We start from the raw sequence: 23,627 nt of genomic DNA on the forward strand, positions 1-23,627 counted from the left end.
TGGCCAAAGTCTGACAGCTGAAGGTTCCAACGACGTAATGACGTACTTCCTGTCTCGTGCTAAGCATCATGGGATGTGTAGTAGTAGTGTATACGGTGTGAGCTATTTTTCCATAAAAATATAGAGAAACAAGACTGTTTTACAACAGTTATTGTAGCAAATCAGTAATATTCAGCAACACTAAGATCACACATTCATTTTTCACCGTTATAGTTTATTTTGCAAAACCATTACAAGCCATCACAAAAACATTTATGTTATTGTATTTTAATAATAGTCTATATTTATTATTTTGTTTTTTGTTTCAAGACGAAAGTCACACACAAAGGAAAGATAAAATGCATTGGTAACAATAAGTAAGAAAAACATTATCGTTAACTACAGTACACTGATAATTGGACAAATGTACACATGTTGGTAAGTAAACACCAAATAAGTGTAAGTCCCCTATTAATCAGGGGATATAGGACTCATGAAGTAAAAATCTATATTTGACTGCTAAATAGTGAAATTCATAAAATGAATAGCAATAACATTTGATATTCACGTAAAACGTCTATAGTACCTGCTACAACTTAAACAATCACACAGATTCAATAAATGCAAGGAACAATCACCACAAACACAGTACAGTGAAGTGTTTTGCTTTCGTAGTATGCATGAAACTGACCGTTATTATTGTGTTAATCATTTGCTGAGCCTTTAAATTGTGAGTCCTTTATTGAACCAATCAACTCCATGCTAAGTAGTTGGAAGACAAAAAAAGCATACATTACTTAACAATGGAGATGTCACAGACCTGATGCATAACCACGTGCTGTGATAGGAGTTTACTTTGGGATAAGTGCATGTGACTGTGTGGGAGGAGGGTGGAGGGTGGATGACGGAGGGGTTCCTGCCTTCACTTCCTAGCAACGAGAAGGGTCTGGTAGAGAGGTTTTATGACAACGTGCAGATAGAGGGAACTGTCAATCAGGTACTCTGATGACCGGCGCTGCAGGTCGGCCTCCAGCAGGAAATCCCCAGCCTCCTCTGTGCTCTGGTGGAAGTTGTAGACGTGGCGAACCACCACTTTCCCTTGCTGCCTCGCCATCACGATCACCGTCTTCTGGAAACTCACGCCGGCAAAGTCTGGACTGGAAGTGGCTGGGGTGACTATGATGCGGGGCCGGCCTCCGTCTGTGCGCGTAGGCTGCATGGTGCCCAGCTCCGTGTAGGTTGACCTGGCACTGAGTGGCAGCCAGCGGGGGGAGAACAGGGCGTTCCAGGTCACTCTCTTGCTGGAGTCGTGGCCACTGGGCCCGAGCTGGGACTGGAAGCTGAAGCTGCGGTCGTCGCGGGTGGGGTTATTAATGAGCCAAGGGGAACCCCAGGAGGGGGACAGGTAGTTACGGGGAGTGAAGATACTGCAGTTGTTGACATTGATGTACTTAGCAAGTTGGATGGGTGAGGCGGAGTGAAATTGGAAAGTCAGGTAGAGTAGATCGCGGATGGACTCGTAATGCTTGACCATCAGGGGCGACTGCTTCTGAAGACGGAAGAGGTGCTGAGGGGGGATCATGCCATAGCGGATGGCCCGCAGCGCGCTCTCCACTGTCATACTGACGGGCTGGTTTTGGCTCATCCAGGCCTCCAGCGCCTCGTAGAGCTCCAGTTCACTCTGCAGGATGAGGTCAGAGCGCTGCAGCAGGGAGAGGAGCAGGTCTTCACTGATGGAGATCCACTCTCTGCTCTGCAACACAGAGGTCAGGTTCCAGGACAGGTACTGCAGGCAGCTGTCGCGCAGGGTCACGTCCCCGATCTGCAGCGCGTAGTTGTACCAGCCGATCACATGGCCTGTGGGCGAATCGCTGGAGAGATGCTGGGTCATGTATTGGCTCAGACCCTGTTGCAAGGCCCACACATGGTACTTGCTTGCCAGCTTGTGCAGAGAAATGGCCTGATCCAGCCGCACCGAGATGTCACCGCAGTACAGATACCTGCGAGAGGAGAGAGTGGTCAGCTAAAGGTAATTTAAAAACATACTTTCAAAGAGAAGACAGTCTCTCAGCAAAGCATACTATACTTTGAAGCTTGTTCTCTCTCCCCACATCTGAGTCACAGAAAATAACCCACACTGTCCCATTTTCGACTGTGAGCCCAAAACAGCGGATTTTATTTTAAGAATATTTTAGATGGAGCATCTAATTTCTCCAAAGGAGGGGGAGGCAAAATGATGTGGGAAGATCTTTGTAACTTTACAGTACACAGTGAAGCGCCAGCAGTTCGCTCCACGATCTCTTCAATTGTTACATTGGATTGAACCTGATAAAAACCCCAAACAGATGATTACACCTCACCTGATGAACTTGTCAAAGACAGCCGCACATTCAGGCGTCTCCCTCAGAAGCACCATGCTGGTATTGCGGCTGAGCAGCAGTTCCTCAAACACCTCACTCTGCAGTGTGAGCATGAGGCTGTGGGCCTGGATCACCTTCACCTCGTCCGTGTTGATGGTCTGAACCCTCAGGGTCACATCACTGGCGTTCCCCTGGGCCAGCAGGCTCTCCATACGCTGCACCAAACCCATGGAGTGGTTCAGCACCGTGGCAACAGTGTCCAACGCTCCATCCTGCTTTAGGGCAGCTGTGGAAGAAAAATATTACAAAGACACTGTACACTGGAAATGCAAAAAAAAAAAGGGTCTTGGAATTGCAAAGATTTACAGTGTCAGCCCTTTTCTAGAAGTTGTGAGATTGTTTTTATCCTTCTATCAATCTCTGAATTCCGATAGTACCTCTTCCTTCTTTCTTATGTTCTTTCAACATAATCTTCACAGACCTCACTGGGCCTTTACAGCAGAATTCAGGTGCATTTCTTCAACAACTTGGATCAGATTTTCACGCGGCAAGAACTCAGAGAGAGCGCTCTCCCCAACACTTCGACTAAACCACAACTGATAAAAGCAGACTTTCAATTAATAGAGAAAGACAGCAAAAAAGCATGGTGGTTGACTCAGAACCCAGATGCTCAGATGAGAAGAATCCTTGGGTTCACAGTGCCACTGCAGACGGCTGCTTCTATGGGCCTCTCTTGAGCACAAATACAAGTGGCCCATACTGGAGAATCCCACATGAAAGACTCAGCGTGACACATGGCTACTGTTTTCCATTCTGCTCTGCCACAGCTATCAGCTGCCTTGCTGGCTTATTACTGGGGGTTTAATGAGACACATGGGGAGCACGCTTGACCCCCCGCAGTGTCTCACAGTCTTCATCTCTACAACAGGATCAAGTGCCCTCACTTCAAAGTAACCTTTTTCCAGCTGAGCATGGTGGAATGTGTTGGGGCCGTGTTTTGACAAATTATTCCAGCATACTTGAGCTAATTAAGAAACACACCAATTCAAAATGAAATAATATACACTATCTTACAAAATGTTCCCTTTTCCGTATTTAAAAGTCAAGTAGAGATTCAATTTTCAAGTACTTAAAAAAGTTTTGAATTATACAATCATATGAAAAAGTTTGGGAACCCCTCTCAGCCGGCATTATAATTGACTCTGCTTTCACAAAAAAAAGATAAAAGTGGTATGTCTTTAATTTACCAGGAACAGCTAACTACTGGGATGTTTTCCAAACAAAGATTTTTTGAAAAGCAGTATTTGGTTGTATGAAATAAAATAAAATGTGAAAAACTGGCTGTGCAAAAATATGGGTACCCTTGTGGTTTTGTTGATTTTAATGCCTGTAACAGCATGTAAAACTGATGACTTTAAACACAAAGTTGGTTGGATTATGTTGTTAAGCCTTGAACCTCATAGAAATGTCTGTTTAATCATGAGAAAATGTATTTTAGGTGCCTAAATGCAAGTTACACTTCTTTTTGACTCTCTGCTGAAGTGAGACAGAATGGGATCATCAAAACTGCTCCCAAAAGATCTTAAAAACAAAGATTATTCATTATCATGGTTTAGGGGAAGGCTACAAGAAGCTTTCCCAAAGGTTTCAATTGTCAATTTCTACTGTAAGGAACGTTGTCAGGGAATGGAAGGACACAGGCACAGTTGCAGTTAAACCCAGGTCTAGCAGACCAAGAAAAGTACAAGAGCGGCATATGCGGCGGATTGTGAGAATGGTTGCACACAACCCAAAGATCACCTCCAAAGACCTGCAAGAACATCTGGCTGCAGATTGTGTATCTGTACATGGTTCAACAAATCAGTGCAATGTTGCCGGCTGAGAGGGGTTCCCAAACTTTTTCATATGACTGTAAATGTTTCACTGTCTCTCCCACTGGAGCTGAAAGGATGAGATGAGAATGTGCTCATGAGGAATTTCAAATGAAATCTTATCTGACAGTACAAGAATGTGGCCTTCTATAGTTTCAAATCAGTGTCAGATCTTTTCTTCAAGGAGCAAAAAAAAAGCCATGCACTCAGGGCTTGCACTGTGCTGTATGTATGACTGAGCCTGCACAAAGCCTAGGCAGTTAATGGACGTGCCTGTATTTGGCTGCACCCCGCAGCCAGATAGATGAGCACAGGATGAGTAGAATAGATAAATACCCGTCCCTTGCCCCCAGGCTGGGCACGAGACACACATTCATGCCGTGCCCTACTATCTACTGACAGCATGGGGAAAGCAGGAATGAAGTAGAACACAGCTTCTCTTACGTTGCAGGAATGACTCTTAATACGACTTTAAAAAGCAAACAATTCAAAATAACTGCTGACACCATTTGTTGTTGTCTTACCTCCTCTAACTGTGACAGAGTGGAAGTGGAGTAAGAGGAGCAGGGTGCCCACACAGACCCAGGAGGGGATCCCTCGTTCACATGAGCGTACCATTCTCGTCTCAGTTATCCCCCTGCTTCTCTCTTCCTTTGTCCTCCTCCCTCTCTTCCTCACTCTGTGCCCCCTCTTCTTCTCCTGACTCTTCCTCTTCCACGCTGCTGTGCCTCTGTCGTGTGCGTTGCCCCCCGTGTGTGTGTGTGCCGCCCGGCTCTCCCTGTCCCGCACTCTTTATGTAGGACGCTGGCCTTACCCCGGCGCATCTCGCAACCCCACGGGCTCCATTGATTGGTGGAATCTGGCAGAGGCGTTGCTATAGCGACAGTTTTGATTTTGAATTTTCTCCCTTTTGGATGTTACATGGCATTGATCAGCGGCACCGGGCCAGCCAAGGACTCAGCTTAATGGTTGTTGTGTTTTTTTTTAGTTTAAAAAGTCAGGGGACTAAGGCACTATTACCAATCAATATTAACACAGTTTTTGATGGCACTCGGAATGCAGCAAATCTGTGGACTGAAAAATATTCTTTTATGATATTTAGGTCACTCAGTTATTGTCATAGCCTAATTAGTCAATTAATTAAAGCAGGGTGCCACTGAGACTATATGCCAAAGGTAATTAAGGTGCTAAGATGTGTGAGCAACTGCAGTCAAACACATGTGATCCATTTTAGGATGTTTTTCATCTGAGAGAAATCATTTCTCTAATAGTGTATTATTTTACAAATGGAAGGATAATTGAATTGTTGCATGGTCTGCTCCTCAATATAAAAGGCGAGATTAGGTTCGTCAAATTCAAATGCTGTCAGAATTAGATTTTTAACTCACATTTACTACTGAAATAAATGTATTTTTGGTTTTGGAAATGACACTGCACGATCAAGTAGTACATGTTCAAAATACAGTATTTTCAGGTGCAGTCGGTGCTTCACAAACCTTGCAGGCGGGCAGAGGGTGTGATACAAAGTCAAGCTGACTATGGAGTTAATGGAGTGCTGCTTGCAGAGTGCATACTCATTTTCCAAGCTATGATAATCAATAATGAACTCTATAACGATCTTTCCAAAAAGATAGGCTCTGTATTGATCTGACATATATAGCCCCTCTCTATATACTGTATTTTTTCATATATATAAATACATTTTATTATTATTATCTTCATCATTGCATCTGACCAGGCCTTTGGTCCAACTACAATATATTTGTATATGCTGCAATCTGATAAATGTGTTCAAAATAGTTCCAAAAATCGATCATGCCGACTACAGAGAGACAGACAAAGAAAGACATCATGTCAGAGGGTGGGTGAAGCCCCGAGGCCTGTCATGCTGCAGTAAAAATGTAGAAGATGAGACATTCTGCTATGAATAACCTGATAATGTCTGGAGGTGGTCTAATGAAGCCTGCTGCAACAAACTGGACTAGACAACGTAAGGATCGGGATTATACTGTACCTGGTAGCACCTTCTATTGGTTTGACTTCCAGGATGTGGACAAACAGCACAAAGAAGAATCATTAGCGTTACATGAATGCAATGAACCTATGCAACCTATGCAATTAAGGCATAGACATATACATCACCCCTCAATGATATCTCAAGTATAAATAAAGCTTAAAAAAATATATACCAATTTCTAAATTACTAAAACAAAATCCAGGCAACTGTTGTCTAGCTACTCTATGTAAATGTGGGTGTGCATGCCCTTCATTAGGGTAACTTTCTCCCTTGAGATCCGCTCCTATTAAGAATCTGCAAACAGACACACAGATTCAATGGGATGGATTGGGCGAGCTGCTGGGTTTGTGAGAGCAGCCCTTAGGGCACGAGATCCATTGAGGGATCGATGCACTGCAGGGGGCTCCATCACTCGGTATAAACAGCACTTACACAGGCAGAGTGCCAAAGTTAACTGTAGCTTCGGCAAGGTGTTTGGATGACCTTAATTCATGTGCTCTGGAATGACCTTATACTGTTGTGCCAAACCATCAAGGAATGCACTGCTTAATCAGGCCTCTAAAACATGACACAAATGGCTTTTGAAAGAAACACACACACACACTGAATGCATCAGGTTCCCAATGAGTAAAAAGAAAAATTAAGGAATAATACACAGGATGAAATAAATCATCTAAAAATGAATAGAAGACCCTGCATTGAGTTGTTAAGTCTTACACTGATTATTTTTCATTTAATACCATCTCTTTAGTGCTATTGGGCCTATTTTGATTTCTTTGTGACAATATGTTTTTCCTGACGGAAAGGTTCTCGAAAAAATGAGGTGGTGAGATGATGAGAGAGGTTGTCAGGCCCAGGCGAACAAGTAGACAGTGTAAATAATGGTCTTGCATTAGGTGACTTAAATTAGGCATGCTCTTGCTGATCTAACACACTGCTATATATCATAATTTGTCAAGCACTTAACGGTGCTAAAAAAGAACCCATGACATTCAATCTATCTTTTTAGGCACAAAAACAAAGGGTTTGATGAACTTTTTTCTGTATTTCACACGTTAGACGTGTAAATAAAAGAAAACACTCAACAATTTAAAAGCTTAAAATCAATGGCATATGTCAATATTCCTATCCATCAGATGGCAAGTTAAGTGGCAATGCCTACAACAAGTCAATAACAAGCTATGTGTGGATCTGATTCTGTGACACAATTTACAACGTTTTCCACCAGGTGGCTCTGCAAACTGGGGGCACACTCTACCCTCTGATGAGGCCAGTTTAAGTATAGCTATACTTGTGCATTAAGAGGAAAGGTATCAGACTTCTTCGTGTACTTATTATGGAGTGTGCATCAAAGTTACATTACTCTTTTCTACGGAAATTGAAGAGGCTCTTTTTTTCCTTTCAAGAACTGAACGTAGGCCAGCTCAGAAAGCAAGGTGTTGCATTGTGCATGCAACAGCTGATTAGAACAAGAAAAACGAATCACCAAACTGATCGAAGCACTTAACCCGCGAAAGCCATTAATCATCGATGCGTTTGAAAACAAAGTGTCAAACAGGTCAATGCTCAGACAATGTTGCCATATAATATAATAGCCTGCAATACACACGTGGGAATGTCTCACTTCATAGGTGAGTGAGTGGCCCCTTTGTTTGGGATGTAAGCTGCTCTGAAAGTAGGCTGGATGCTAATCTCACAGAATATGCAAAGCTGCAAAACACCAGCGAGGGGTTACATAAAGAGACGTTAGAGAAAGTACATTGACATAATAAGAATAGCTGTGTAGGGTTATGCTACTTTGATGCTGCGACTGCCGGAGAGACCTTTTAATTATAACATGGTAAGATAGCGACAGAGAAGGTGTGGGCAGAGATGGGAGGACTGTCCCATGATTCCGCCTGCTAAAAACCCAGCGTGGCACCCAATAAATGAACGATTGAGTGCTTAAGAACCTGGTCGGAGAGCCTGCTAACACTCCAGAAAACAAAGCTAATATTTTGGAATCCTTTTTGTTGGTGCGTTCCCCACTGGAGTAGAATCTAGTCTACCACCATCTAGCCAGCCACAACGTCTCCCAACTGATCCCACTGCCATCCGACCAGGTAAGAAGTCCCTCACGGAAAGTTGCAATAGGCTTGTAATACTCCCATAAATCCAACTGTAAAGTTGAACAGTTTAATACGTTGCTGAAGACTCACTTTTGTTGCATTGGCCTTTAACACAAGTTGAGACTTGACACTCCTAACTTTGTTTTCATGTATCTTATATGTTGTTTTGTATTGTATCTTGTTCAGCACTTTGGTCAACTGATGCCGTTTTTAAATGTGCTATGGAAATAATTTTGACTTTGATTTGACTAGGTTATCCAATGGGTTTTTGAATGGTTAATTTATTTTTTCTTACTTAAACGTAACAGATATTTATAAATAGCCCATTTAAATGTAGTATACCACAACATAAGGTTTCATACTATGTTTAGCAGATTGTTGAACGTTACCACAGGAAGACATCATTGAGTTTACACTATGAAATGAATGGAACTGAAGTTGAATACATATTGATTTTTACATTTAAATACCTAGTTCTATTTGACACCAGTAGCCTTTTCCTTCTGGAGCAGACATAGGGAATCATTATTTCATGGTATACCAAGGCTAGACTGGGCATGACTCCATGTTGTAATTTAAGACAGGGAAAGTTGTGATTTTGGGTTCTTCGGAGACTAAAATTAATGTACTGTATTTCAATTGGAAGCAGTTTCAGTACAATAATTTGTCAACACACATCATTTGTTTTCAGATGCAGACGCAAACTCAGTAGTTTGTCTTCTTTGCATACCTGATTTATGACCATGCATGCAAATAATAGAATTCTTGCTAACACAGTTGGACCACACCCTTCATTGACACTAATGAATGAGCATTGCCGTCATCAAATGTGTGATGTCATTGTCGACCACAATTTCCGACCCTGTTTCCTGATATCTTTCCCATGGACCTAAATGCAAATGGCTGTTGTATCACGGTTGAAACACCGGGCAGTTGAGCCAGTATTTGTGGTTGAAGCTCCGACCCTCCGTGTCCCGACATTGAACCCTCTTCAAAAGTCACAGGCCTGCTAAGCAGTTTTAAACATGCCCCCAGAGTGTAATGTTAATTGCATTACTTTACTTACTTAATAAAGAAGTTAACGTGTGTGGAAGCATCAGCATTTGTTTCTCTTCTAATTTCTTCCTTTATTTTTTCATCCGTCTGTATTTTTGTTGCAGCATATAAAAAGAACCCTGCGGCGCAGCCATGGGACTGAGCAGTGCTCCAAAAGGATGTGGTTCCCTTGTGAGCTCCATATATTACAACCTGTGTGACCTGACTACAGTGTGGGGGGTGGTGGTGGAGGCCGTGGCTGCTGCTGGTGTGGTGACTTCCTTTATTCTCTTTGTCACGCTCATGGCCAGCTTACCGTTTGTGACAAACAAGAAGAGGAAGGGCATGGTGGCCCTGCAGGCGGGCATTCTAGTCTTTACTCTGGGACTTTTCGGACTGACCTTTGCCTTCATCGTGGGCCGGTACTCTACCAGCTGCGCTGCCCGGAGGTTCCTCTTTGGAGTGCTGTTCTCGGGCTGTCTGGCCTGCCTCATCATGCATGGGTTGTGGCTGGCTCTACTGGAGCGACGAGGCCGGGGGCCTAGGAGCTGGATGTTATGCCTGGGAGCACTAGGTCTGTGGCTAGTTGAGGTGATCATCAACACTGAGTGGCTTATCATCACTGTGGTGAAGAGCCAGCCTGAAGGAGGTGTTTATTACCCTGAACTGTCGTGCAGCATCGCTAATCAGGACTTTGTGATGTCTCTGATCTACGTGATGGTTCTGCTGCTAGCTGTGGTGCTGACTCCCTTGCCCTCACTGGCACACAAGCACACGCAGTGGCGCCGAGACGGGGCTTTCATCCTGGTCACGGGGCTCTTTACCTTGGCCATCTGGGTAGCTTGGATCGTCATGTACATCCATGGGAACAGAGTGGTCGGGGATCCCAGCTGGGACGATCCAACTCTGGCTGTAGCCGTGGTGTCCAACGCCTGGGTGTTCCTCTGCCTCTACACCATCCCAGAGATCTGCCTGCTGACCCAGGAGGACCTGGACCAGGAGCAGCCTCATGATGGAGATCATGTGTATCCCGCCAGGAGCCTGGTGTATGATAACTTCATGAAGGAGCCGGGGCCAACCCACCACGTCATGTACATGGATAATAAAGCCTTCTGTATGGACGAGCCCCCTTTGGGTAAGTCATGACATGGTCTAACATTCATCTTACAGTTAATATTATTAATGCAGGTTTTTTGACAAAATAGATTATTATTAGTATTGAATTATTGTTATTTTATTAATAACAGATGAAACATTCATAGCTCTTGTCAAGTGGCTTTATTATTATTCTGCCCTTGTTCATCTATTGTTATTAATCTCCAATAAATCTGTTATGCATTTCATGTTTGGCTCATGTCAGCTATGTGACACCGATCAACAGAGGAAAATAATGCTATATTCACAGTTGTGTATCAGATCCAGATGTTAATACCTGGAAATGAAAGCTGAAATGTTGATCTATTGTCTCATATTCATATTTTGGTGTCAAACCCAAATGTTTCCAGTCTACAGCAAAAATAAAGGAATTGGCCTCAACGTTCCAATAATTTTGTAGGGGACTGTATTTCAATTGGAAGCAGTTTCAGTACAATAATTTGTCAACACACATCATTTGTTTTCAGATGCAGACGTAAACTCAGTAGTTTGTCTTCTTTGCATACCTGATTTATGACATGCAAATAATAGAATTCTTGCTAACACAGTTGGACCACAGCATTTACACACTGAAGAATGATGTGTGTATATGCTTTACATAGGCACTGTGAACCTAGTAAATATGTTATGTTGAGTAGCGCCTGCCATGCAAACATTTACTGCAGCTTGCCCATAACTCTCCGAAAAAATTAAGCAGAAACCATAGGTGCTGTATTGTAATACTTATCTTCCCTTTCGCACTAGACCTCCGGGAATTTCCTTTTATTGCACGTTGTTGTGTCACTCCCATGCAAATGTTATTTGTTCTGTCCTCAACGTGTGCTGTAAAGGGAAAGTCTGACCTAAAAGAGACTAACAATAAAAACAAACGAAAGGACTGAGAGATGTACCATACTCAACAAACTTTCCTGCTCCACTTTTTCCTTACCCAGTACCCACAAAGCCGGTGTCTCCATATGGTGCATATAACGGTCAGCTGCGTAGTGCCGTGTACCAGCCCACTGAACTAGCCCTCATTGCCAAGGGTATGACCAAGGTGAGTGTGAACATACTATTTTTTACACCACAAAACATCTGCCCTGCGTTCTAAATTACATACTTCTTCTTTTACTACACTACATACTAAAGTACAGAAGAGTTTAGGGCCACAGGAGAGAAGAAAAATCAGATAAGGAAGTTTTTTTTTCATTATGTTGAGAAATGTCAAGAATAAAAGCGAATACTCAAGTTAGGGGGGCATTTATATATTTTTAGCATACTTCAATTGACGTGCATGTATTGGGACATCCTAAATCTTTTTCTGGCATACTAAATAGCAGGGTAGTATGGGAATTGAAACGCAGGGATAGTGTTCTGTCAAATCTTCTGAGACTTTCACTTCTACGCTTGTTTGCAGATGGACCAAGACGCCATGATGCCCCGAGCCACGGCGCCTTGATTGTATCCAGGAAAATGGCGGCTACTTTATAAAGGCTATCGCACACAGGCAGTGTGAGGCCAGAGTCTCACATACACACTGGTGTTGCAGTCATGAAATACATTTCCACTGAGGTTTTTTTTTGTACTCATAGAGTTACTAGAATCAACTGTAACGGACCCTCCGTAAAGGAATACTTCACCCATACGGAACCGGCGTTCGGTAACACTTTACAATAAGGTACACAAAAAAGAGTAGTTACTCAAAGTGTTACCCGGCGTTCTATCATTAGAACATTTCTATTATAATATAATGAATGAGATTGTTCTTCCCTCAGTCTTCCCTTGGCCCAGATTTCCTGTTAATCCTAACCCTACATTTTACCATAATTTGTTAGCCTCATAACATAATTGCCTAAATCATATTAACTCTACTCTTCTTTTACTCTACATCTACTCTATTCTACATCTACTCTACTCTACATCTACTTTTCGTTAGCCTAATAGCATAATTGCCGAAGTCATATCTTAAGGGTTATAGAGTAGGGTAAAGTAGATGTAGAGTAGAGTAGATGTACAATAGAGTAGGTGTAGAGTAAAAGTAGAGTAGAGTAAATATGATTTAGGCAATTATGCTATGAGGCTTACGTGATGTCACACATGGGAAAATGTTAGGGTTAGGGATTTCTAAAATGTTTGCACATTGTTACTACATAGGATCTCAGAGGTTCAATACACCTTCATATTCCCACCGGTGAAGTAGGTATTTTTTTTATTTTATTTTACTTTATTTAACCAGTTATAAAAACACAAGTGTGGCAAATCTCCAGCAATACTGTATTATGACTTAGCTCCTCTCTCTTTCTCTCACACACACACCTCTTCATTTAAATGTCTGCTGTTGGTGCTCAGTGCCATGAATAAAATATCATGAAGATGCTGAGAGTATAAAAGATGGACAACTTCTAGATGATATAAAAGTATACATTGCCAACAGCATTTGCATACAGAGGTTGTTCCTCAATGCCTCCATGTGAGTTTCCACTCTCACTTTAAGGCAAGTACCTTCAACATTGTTCAGTCAGTGGACTATGCTCACTCGTAGCTTCACCCCACTGGTCTCCATGAGAAAGAGTGGCAGGTGTGTATCTCTATGGGGAAGCAAGTACTTTACCTTCGAGCTAAGAGAAAGACAAAAATCTGCTCTCTCTACTTTCTACCTTTTCTACAAAATCTCAATCCCAAAATGGGGAAAATGTACTGTAGGTTGGTAATAGGGAAACATAAAGGCGAGGGTTAGTTCCAAGTTTAAATGTGCATAATTGTCAAATGTTAGTTTTTTTTTCTCACACATACTCAACGTTTTTATCGTGGTATCACTAATATGACTATGATGTCATCATTCTGCTGAGGACTGTCATTTGTCACGTTTGTAAAACACACTTTGTTCCCTTGTGAAACAATACTCTTCCTCCCAAATCCATATGATAGTGTAGAGTCGTGGATTTGTATAAAACAATGTAATGTATGTAAAAGGTGTAAATTCTAACTTATTAAAACCTGTAAAGGTGACTCTTATCCTGTGTGGCTGTTGCGTGTTTGGATTGTAACATGAAAACCGAATTCAATGAGGTAGATAATGCAAGAGGAAGTGTCACAAAGATTACTGCTGTACACTGCCCACGGAGTTATTTACATGCAGTATGTTAACTTGATAAGCTTTAGTAGCTATACGTGGGCTATTACATAGGGACTGGCTCTCATACACTGTGTGCAAAATGTTTAGGCAAGTTGTATTTTTGAGGATTAATTTTATTATTGAACAACTACAGTGCTCTCGGTCAATCCAAAATGTTAAAGAACCTAAACCTGAATGTTTACGAAAGTAAAAGTGAGGTTTTGTCTTTCTTACGAGAATATATATATGTGTTGCTATTATTAGGCAACTATTAGTATGCGGAATTATTCTGCAACTAAATAAAAAAACTAACATTTTCCCATCTCACCTGTTTATTTTCATCCGTTAAGTGAGAACAATAAAACAACTCAAGATTTACAAATAGAAATTTCCGACATGTCAAAAAAATAATCAGTGACCAATATAGCCACACTTCTTTTCAATAACTGTCACAAGCCTTCCATTCATGGAGTCTGTCAGTTTCTTGATCTGTTGACAATCAACTTTTTGTGCAGCAGCAACCACAGCCTCCCAGACACTGTTCCGAGAGGGCAACTATTAGTATCTTTAAAGATGAGCTAGTTTGACCTTTTCGGGTTGAAGATGGCCTCAAAATCAACTCCCAAACCTACTGCCAGTAAACACACACTATGCAATGTTATTTTTTACTGAGACAGTTTTGAAATGCCACTGAGGGTGTATGGTGTTTGAACATTAACATAATATATCTCAAAACATTATTGTGAAGGGACAAATTAGCTTTAGACAAATGATCATGTGCAACTGCTTTCACTTATGAGTTCTTCCTTTTCTCTACAGGGAAAGGAACAGTTATAGCATATACTTTGTCTCTCTCTTTCTCTCTCTCTCTCTCACACACACACATACACACACTCTCTCTCTCTCTCTCTCTCTCTCTGTTAAAAGCTTCACAGTGAGCTGTGTCTGCCTAGCAGCATGCACTCTCCAAATTACTCCCACCCTCCTGTGCAGTCAGGGCCATGAGTACTCGCTGGGAGAGGAAATTGCTCACTAACTGGAAATCAGACTGATGAGAAAGGGACAACAGATATGTGACAATGTCAAGATGTTTAACCCTGCAAGGCCACTTAGCATTAAATAACACTTCATTAATGTAACCTTATTGTAAAGTGTTACCTTTATTTTTCCAATGACAGTTTAGTTAGTGGTTACTGTCTAAAGTCACTGACTGGGTTATGCACACACTAACCCAAAGGAGCTGGATTTGACCCATGCATCTCATAAAAGGCTTACTGGTAAGGTGTCACCACACAGAAGACATTGATAAGACCTTTGTTTAAAGTGCATTAGACATTAACTCTTAAAACACAGCACCTTTCTCTGACAGGCAGCAAGTCCCCTGATCGTATGAAGAGCTGTCAGTGTCTTGTGCACATGGACACGGGCGGTTACATGACCAGTGGCGGTTGAGTCAGCACTACCAATCACAAGCAGCTGTCACCACTTAATGCATTTCCTCGTCACTGTGACAACCCTCAGTGGACAAACACAGACGGAATAAAAAGACTAATCAAACAGGAATGAGCAGACAGAAGAGACTCAGCATTAATAGTTAATACCATCTGGTGATATTATTATTAATCAGATGATCGCTCTTGCAGAAAAATGTTATCGATATTTTTGCGATTAGATGAATGAGGCTTTAAAGGCTGTCAAACAAAACCTATCTGAATGTACAGTTTGTCCCAGAGGACAATATTTTAACAAAGAGCTCGTTCATGAGGATAAACCTTTTTAAAGATTACAAACGTAGCTGTGCCAGGCGGTAATAGTTTGTTCTGGAGATTTCAGAATTTCATTGCACAACTGTTCCTTCAATTGTAGTGCATAAAACAGAATTGAAAACTTACATTTAAAAAGCCTGATGTGATGTATTCATCCCAGCATTAAGTCTGTTAATAAAAGGTACAATAAGTACTACCAACAGTTTTTGTATTTAAGTTGTTGTGTAAATTGAACCTGACCTGTCAAAGATGAATTTCTGTCACTTGCGACAGACAATAAAGTTTTTCTTATCTTTATCTATCTATCTAATATCCTTAAATGTACAAATAGTTTGTTTATTTATTTAAATGTAAGCTTGATTTATACGGTCAGGGCCGCCACTCCCTTTACGCAGGGTACGCAGAGCGCGTAGGGCACCAAGATCCTGGGGCCCCCCCCCCCTTCCCGCCCAATCAAAAGTGAAGAAAATTTATTTTTTTATTTTTTCAGCCAATTAAAATATGTCTATTTACTATACCAGGACCATTCCTAGCTTCTGATCAGGTGGGCACGGCGATAGCCCGCCTCCAAATTCACCCATCACCAGTTTTTCTGTGGTCACCTGTCAATCACGTCCACAGAGCCCAGTCTCTCCTTTGCAAAAGCAGTTAGTAGGATACTCGGCAACTTTTTTCACACGTTAAGCTGTTCTTTTTATTAAATGCTGTTCTCAAGAACTCATCAATACAGCAAATGTGCCAAAAAGCAGTCGCAGAGATCTTGCAAGGGTGAAGAATTTCCATGCATCTTGGTGTTTATTTTTGAGGGAGAGGGGGGGCCTCATTGACAATTTAAAGGCCTACTTCACCGGTTTGAATATGAAGGTGTATTGAATTTTGAGTTCCTATGTAGTATAAATGTGCGAATTTTTTTTAAATCGGTTCATCCTAGCCTGAGAAAAGGCAGAAAGACTGTTTTTTTAACCCTATATTTCTCTTTCTCGTGACATCACAGAAAGAGAAATATAGGGTTAAAAAAAACTTTCTTTGTAAATATTACTGATGTCTTTTACTGTGACATCACAGTAATATTTACAAAGTACGTTTTTTTTAACCCTATATTTCTCTTTCTGTGATGTCACGAGAAAGAGAAATATAGGGTTAAAAAAACACTCTTTCTGCCTTTTCTCAGGCTAGGATGAACCGATTTAATTTCTTTTTGCACATTTATACTACATAGGATCTCAGAATTCAATACACCTTCATATTCAAACCGGTGAAGTAGGCCTTTAAGCTTAGGGCACCCAAAAGCTTAGCAGCGGCCCGCCCTGTATATGGTCGTCTCAGATCTGTAAATAATAATACAATTATTTTTACAACTGAGGTTGATTAATCACCTTGGAAACCACAGCTGACAAGAAAATATCATATGATGTCCAAACATGAATTTATGTTGAAAGCTTCATGACAGCTACTTAAAGGACCTGCTCCTGGGATCATTCCAGGTATTACCTTTGAAGACCACAGTTCCTTCTCTCATTGCTCAGGAAAAAGAGGGAATTTTAAAATATACCCTGCGTTCCAAATCACATACTTTTTCTTTTTACTACACTACATACTAAAGAACAGAAGAGTTTTAGGGCCACAGGAGAGAAAAAAAGTAAGATGTTTAAAGAATAAAGACTCCAAAATGCTATTGGGGTTAGTGGGGCATTTATGTATTTCCAGCATACTACAATTGACATGCATGTATTGGGACATCCTTAATCTTTTTCTGGTAAACTAAATAGTATTGGAAAGCAGGGATAATCAGTGACAACTGGTCAAACTCTTTCTCCCGATGGAGATCATGTGAACATCTACTAAACAGACTTCGTAATGAGTCCCTTTTTTAACTTAAAGGCACTACGAGTAAGTCGGCACGTTGGCGACACCTTTGAACAAAAGCGGTAGTATTATTACGACGCCAGCTGTCGTGAAGCTGTTTGCTTGCTCGTGCAGGGCTGCAAGATTCAAATAATCAGGAAGCAATATGGTGCGTGTCCGTGTGTGGACTCATTTCGGCTCGGTGAGAGTGGTGGTGACACAGCATCTACTAATGCCAGTAAGTGCTAAACACTCCTGATTGCAATGAGTTGATGCATTGTCACCTCTCACGGAGCTGAACGAGTCTTTAGTAGGCTACCGCTCATTCATTTAGGAGTAAACACTGCAGTCTAGGTTCACTCCGTGAAATTGTGTAGGCCTATACGTTGCTTGGCAACGCCCTCCCACCCGCCTATCACTCTCCCTTTTTTGCTTTTCTTCATTGCATTTTCTTTTTTTGCTTTGATGGTTCAGCCCCGTTATCAATTATGACGACAAATAACTGTCTCAAACAAGGCTCCCGCTCCCCTTCTAGGGTGACCAGATCGCATTTCCATTACTTTTCACACGTCCCGCAAATTGAGACGTTGTCCCGCATTGTTATTGAAAGTGAGCCCCCCTTTTTAAATGCGTGTTTTATAATCTGGTAGCCTATATATCCGATAGCTGTGTGGAGACAGCAGTCTGTGAGTGTGCGTCTCTCCGTTTGTCTCTGTGTGTGTGTATCGCACTGTCGGGGGGCTGCTGGGCTCAGTGGCTCTGTGAAGGTGCTGCCTGCTTCGGCATTTCCTTTCTGTTACTTCAAAATAAAAGCCAACTCACGTTTGTCAAGTGAAATGCTTATGTGAAGCCAGTGAAATGCTTTTAATGTGAAGCCGCAGCCTTAACTCTATTTGTTTAACAGTAGCTAACTTAACTGCTGCGCGCTGATCTAAAGATAGTGTTTTTTAATATAGAAAGCCGTGTCTCTGGCATTACTGGTGGTGACACGAGTTTATTTTGCTAAAGAAAACGGCACTTTGTCCCGCACAAACGTAGTCTTTGTCCCACATCTGGTGAATTGGGATCTGGTCTCCCTATCCCCTTCCCTCACCTGGAGCCATAGGCTTCTCAAATCGCGTTCCTGCGCCACACTGAAATCTGCGACCAATGCGGATATGTGACCATAGAGCATGCACGCGTGAACCGAAAATCGGACTGGGTGTACGACCAGATCAAATGCAGTAATAAAAACTATATAAAAACGTCTTTCTTTGCACTGATGGACTTGTTTGCTGTTAAAGGTAATTTATGATTATGAGAGGAAACATGAGGCTGTTTAAAAGATATTTAAAAGTTACTCGTTGCCGCTTTAATTCTTTTACATTTTATCAAAAAATTGGGACGATTTATTCTTCTTATGAACACAGAATGATAAAATAGTACAGCCATTAATTCAGATACATTATATGTAAAAGAAATACTGGCTGCAGTCGAAAACCCATACTTTCTGCTATTTACTAAATTAAATACCCGTAGGTCTACTACATCCGTCCGAGATTTTTAGTGTTGAAAACTATTTGGGCGATTCTGACCCTAAGTCCCAAGTGTATGCCTATATGCATTCTAACTAGATTCCATTTATGGTCAGATGTAGTATGTAGAACAGAAAAAAGAAAGAGTATGCGATTTGGAACGCAGGGATAATCTTACTTTCAAAGTGAAAATGAAGTTCAAAATAATTCAGCACTTCATACAAACAATATAAAATAGTCTTTCTACAGTAGGACTGCCACCTAGTGGAAACCACAGCTAACAACCAGAACCAATGCGTCTCATAAAAACAATAATTTTATTGTCTACCATATCACAAATGTATATACAAAAACTCTTGACAAATGAAATAGGTCAACAGAGGTCACCTGGCTGGAGGCATTTAGTCAAAGGTGATCAGTTGGGTGTCCTTTTCAGAACAGGCGGCAGGTTACAATTTGAATGTCCTGTTCCCTTTACCAGCTAAATATGTGATAGTGATAAGCAGCGGGTGATTCCAGCTTTCCTCCATACTGTGTGGCCTGCGGATAGAAAATGTTTGCATATTTCCCCGGCAGTCGGCTTAACGGTGTGTTCAGCTCCCACACAGGCGTCAGCTCCAGAGTTACACAACACGTCTACTGATGGTCGTCTTACGTTGTGTCTCAGTTTTTGAACTTTGGGAGGTCAGAGAATGTTTTATGTTTTCGTCGTCTTGAGATTCTTGTGTTTCTTGAGACGACTCGCCGCCTTGGCCTCATCGTACCGCAGCTGTTTCTGTTTCTTAAGATGGCGGTAGGCCTCCACCACCCGCTGTCTCTCCTCCTCTATCATCCTCTGTCTGGCCATGGAGGGCTTGGCCGTGGAGGTGGAGGTGGAGGTGGAGGTGGCAGTGTGGCCCATGAGAGAGTGGAGAAGCAGCTCTTTCTGGATGACCGAGATTGGAAAAGGTAGAATTAAGGAACACACTTAAACTTCTTACTCGACCATTATGATCAACCAAGACAAACATTGTGCGACGGCATGACCAAGTTACCTGAGGCTTGACCGGAGTTTTTCTCGCGTGTTTGGCGCTCAAAGACGGCGGGGCTAATGACACTTCACCAAAGGGAACGTAATCTACAAACACAACAAACAACCATCACATTAGTAGATATATTTATATAACAGGAAGTTTGCATAGATTTATTTTGAAGTGATTTAAGGTGCATTAATGATCTATTTATAGGAGGCAGCAGAAGATGATGTTAAAACAACACAAAATCACATTATTAAGCCGTTATGGCAAATGTGTTCCCCATCTAAAAGTACAAATCACAGAAAATAAGGAGAACTGAGAAAATGACTTATAATAATTACCTATTACTAATTAGTTTTTTTGCACATTTACATTGACTGTCAATCACCTCACTGCATGGATGGAACGTACCTCCAAATCATTCAAAATGTATCCAGTGCATATTTGTTTTGAAGTACATCCTCGGTATGGGTCAAATGTATCAGAAAAATTAGGTGATAAATAAATAAAATGATTTCATTACCTACGAACATCTCTTTTTCCATTAAGTCCTCTTGTTTGTCCAACTTCTTCAGCTTTAACCTCTGCAATCTGCTTTTATCATGTCTGTAGATCAAATAAATAAGACACGTATCATCCAGGGGAGATTAGCACAGGCTGTGGCCTATATTATATTGTTATTTACTGTAATGAAAGTAAATACATGTTGGGTTATTATACCATTGTTAAGTGTAATGTAAAGCCCTTGTATAAAACATTTGATGCAAAAGGTTATTTTTTTTAAATTCAACTTCATGTTTCCAAGATTTTTTTTTTTTTTTTAATGAAACCTTAGCCACAAACCAACAAAGAAGACACCACCACCAACCCACGTGACATACTGGAAGCAGAATGATTGGCTGAACTGACTCGGTTGGCACCAGGCTTCATCCCATAACCATCACAAACACATACCATCAACAAGAAGAAGAAGAAATAAAAACGTGTGCTCACTCCTTCTTTTTGTCAGACTTGCCCTTATTGTCTGCGGGCTTCTCTTGCTGGTCATCGGCCAGCTCAGGCTTTCTGTCCACCTGGTTCTTGGTGAGGAAGAGGACGTGCTGTGTCTCGTTCTCCATGCGACGCACGTACGCTTTCTCGCCTTCCTGCTTCCCCCGCTTGAAATGTGGCACAGGGATGTCTCCGGCCTGGGAGTCCTCTGGTTTACCTTTGGGGGAGATGGCTGTAACAAATTCAACACAGCTTATAAACAAACCATAGCTGCCAAGTCTCACTCTTTGGCCGTGAGACACACGCAAATCAACCCATTCACACTCTCACACGCCACACCTCAAATTTCTCACGCGGAGAAATGAATCCCCAAAATATCTTATTTTGAAAAGCTAACAGACATGAGTGCCATGACTTCCTCTTTCTGAACGCGCGTTAACGTTATGCTTTGATGTGCACTGTGCATTCGAAGCGGGAGGTGAGTCCCCTACCTATACCTTCTCTTCTGAGGTGTGTGTTGATAGCCTGCCAAGTTACCGCTGATAAGAATTGTGTCCCCGCCGGCCGGTGAGCGCGCATGCATCAAACATATTAACCCTTCAATTTCACTCAAGTAAATTCAGAAGATCTTTGGATCGTTTCGTATATTGTTTTTTTGGTAATTTAGTTTGAAAATTAGGTTTGCAAAGTAACAAATGGCTCATCCGCCAATACAAATGCTTTTATTCTTCTGTGTAATGAACTGTAGCCTATGTATTGCACATGTATAGCACTTTTCATAACACAAATCAAGGTAGCCTAAGAGGAGGGACCAAATAACACAGATGTTTTATTTTAGCCTAGTAGTTTGCATTGGTGTTGAACTGTTCCCTTTTTTTTTTCTTTGAATAAAGTCTAATGCTGCTAGTAAAATACCATACTCAATAGTAGACATGATATAGAATAATTACCTTTATTACAGTTTAACCAAATGTTTTAACAATAGGCTACAGGAGATATTTGAAAGCACTACACATGAATTGAATGCTATTCAATAACATTTGTGTCAGCGAAACCGTGAATGTTCTCTTTTCCTTTATATAAAAATTAATGCTGAAAAGGCACACATTGCTTCATAAAAAATCACCAGAATGCAGGAAATGAAGTGTTTAATGCTCAAAATTTTCAGGGGGTGACCCCCAGACCCCCACTTATAATGTGTCCACACCCAATGTTTAATTAAAACCTGTCCTACGACTTTACAATTCATGAATTAGTTTATTTTAATAAGATTTTTAATGTTTTATCACATTTTCCAATTTCCAATTGTCTTTATTTCTGATTTATTATGAACAATATATAAACTTGCAGGACACTAGCAAAAATTATTGGGTGGGAGAAAGGACACGGTTTTGGGTCCCTCGGCCAAAAAATCTCACTCCAAACTTTTGGTGAAACTTGGCAGCCCTGAACAAACACATATTAAAACATATATACTTCTTTGCATGCTTTATCATACTTACTATTTTTGAGCTTGCTGCCCTTAAGTGGACCATTCTTCATCCTCTCTTTGCTCTTCATTATCTCTCGGAGCCTGAATGGGATGTCATGGAATTCTTGGTCTTCTTTGGCTTTCTTCGGTTTACCATCTCTTTTGAACTTCTTCCCACTGTTAAGACACCACGTAGGAAAAAAATAGTTAGACATTAGCGTTTGAAAGTCAGGAATAATACAAGTTACAGGGCGTCTAAACGTGAATACCAGGATAATGTTTAAGAAGTTGAATCTTATTTTTGACAGCTCGCGACCAATAACTATAACGTATAGGCTAATAACAGCTAGCTGCTGCACCTAGCCCGCTAACAGTTTGTCCTGTTACACATTAGCTTTCCACACATTCGCTTTCCGCGCGTTACCTCTGATGTTGTCCGGCCTTTTCCGCTTGTTTTCCCGGCTCGTTTGCTTTGTTCTTCTTGTTCTTCCCCATGTTAGCTGCAGTTTGTTTCAATGCATTACAAAGTATCCTCAAAAAAGCAATAACACGTGTGGGAAAGCTACGAACCGGAAAGGAGGGACAGAGAGGCAGGAAGTGAAGAGTGCTCACTCCGTGGCTTTTTTCGGTACTTCAATTTAGCTCATTAGACAGAAATGTATCGCAGAGTGACTCCTATACTTAAAGGCCTACTTCACCGGTTTGAATATGAAGGTGTATTGAATTCTGAGATCCTATGTAGTATAAATGTGCAAAAAAAATTAAAATCGGTTCATCCTAGCCTGAGAAAAGACAGAAAGAGTGTTTTTTTAACCCTATATTTCTCTTTCTCGTGACATCACAGAAAGAGAAATATAGGGTTAAAAAAACGTACTTTGTAAATATTACGGTGATGTCACAGTAAAATACATCACAGTAATATTTACAAAGTAAGTTTTTTTTTAACCCTATATTTCTCTTTCTGTGATGTCACGAGAAAGAGAAATATAGGGTTAAAAAAAACACTCTTTCTGCCTTTTCTCAGGCTAAGATGAACCGATTTCAATTTTCTTCGCACATTTATACTAGCCTACATAGGATCTCAGAATTCAATACACCTTCATATTCAAACCGGTGAAGTAGGCCTTTAAGAGAGGATCTTTGCGGTAAAACAAACTAATGGTGCTTCTATCCACCGCCACTAGAGGGCGATGTTAGATCAGTTTCTTTACACAAAATTCCAGGGAATTATATCTAACGTTTAACTTCAATGTTTTCATTACATTTGAAGTAGATAGTGTGGTATTGATTACTATCATAATTAGTTAAAGGTGAAGTAAGCAATTTATTTATGTTAATATAGGGGAGCCCCATCGTGGGGTTGGTTGGCACACGTTATGGGGTTGGTTGGCACAATGTTAAAATGT

The 23,627-nt window shown here is 41.2% G+C and overlaps 3 protein-coding genes across 3 annotated transcripts; 1 reads left to right on the forward strand and 2 right to left on the reverse strand.

Moving 5' to 3' along the window:
* Positions 1-901: 901 nt before the first annotated feature.
* On the reverse strand, positions 902-4,828 carry LOC307262447 (BTB/POZ domain-containing protein 17-like; the record flags this gene model as incomplete). Its single annotated transcript, XM_080043330.1, has 3 exons — positions 902-1,979; positions 2,340-2,625; positions 4,735-4,828. The coding sequence occupies 3 exons, from the start codon at positions 4,826-4,828 to the stop codon at positions 902-904; spliced, it is 1,458 nt and encodes a 485-aa protein (XP_079899456.1).
* A 3,243-nt stretch (positions 4,829-8,071) lies between these two features.
* Positions 8,072-12,386, forward strand: LOC307262872 (G-protein coupled receptor family C group 5 member C-like). Its single transcript, XM_080043878.1, has 4 exons — positions 8,072-8,329; positions 9,496-10,505; positions 11,458-11,561; positions 11,922-12,386. Exons 2-4 carry the CDS (start codon positions 9,524-9,526, stop codon positions 11,961-11,963), a joined length of 1,128 nt encoding a protein of 375 aa, XP_079900004.1. The 5' UTR covers positions 8,072-8,329; positions 9,496-9,523; the 3' UTR covers positions 11,964-12,386.
* A 6,656-nt stretch (positions 12,387-19,042) lies between these two features.
* On the reverse strand, positions 19,043-22,781 carry ccdc137 (coiled-coil domain containing 137). The gene is made up of 6 exons (XM_080043562.1): positions 22,646-22,781; positions 22,253-22,398; positions 20,754-20,982; positions 20,284-20,366; positions 19,779-19,861; positions 19,043-19,669 (listed from the first exon to the last, which is right to left on the reverse strand). The coding sequence occupies exons 1-6, from the start codon at positions 22,714-22,716 to the stop codon at positions 19,442-19,444; spliced, it is 840 nt and encodes a 279-aa protein (XP_079899688.1). The 5' UTR covers positions 22,717-22,781; the 3' UTR covers positions 19,043-19,441.
* Between the last annotated feature and the right edge of the window lie 846 nt (positions 22,782-23,627).

The sequence above is a fragment of the Ammodytes marinus genome (genome assembly GCF_949987685.1).
Source record: "Ammodytes marinus genome assembly, chromosome: 16".
In the NCBI taxonomy this organism is placed as follows: domain Eukaryota; kingdom Metazoa; phylum Chordata; class Actinopteri; order Uranoscopiformes; family Ammodytidae; genus Ammodytes; species Ammodytes marinus.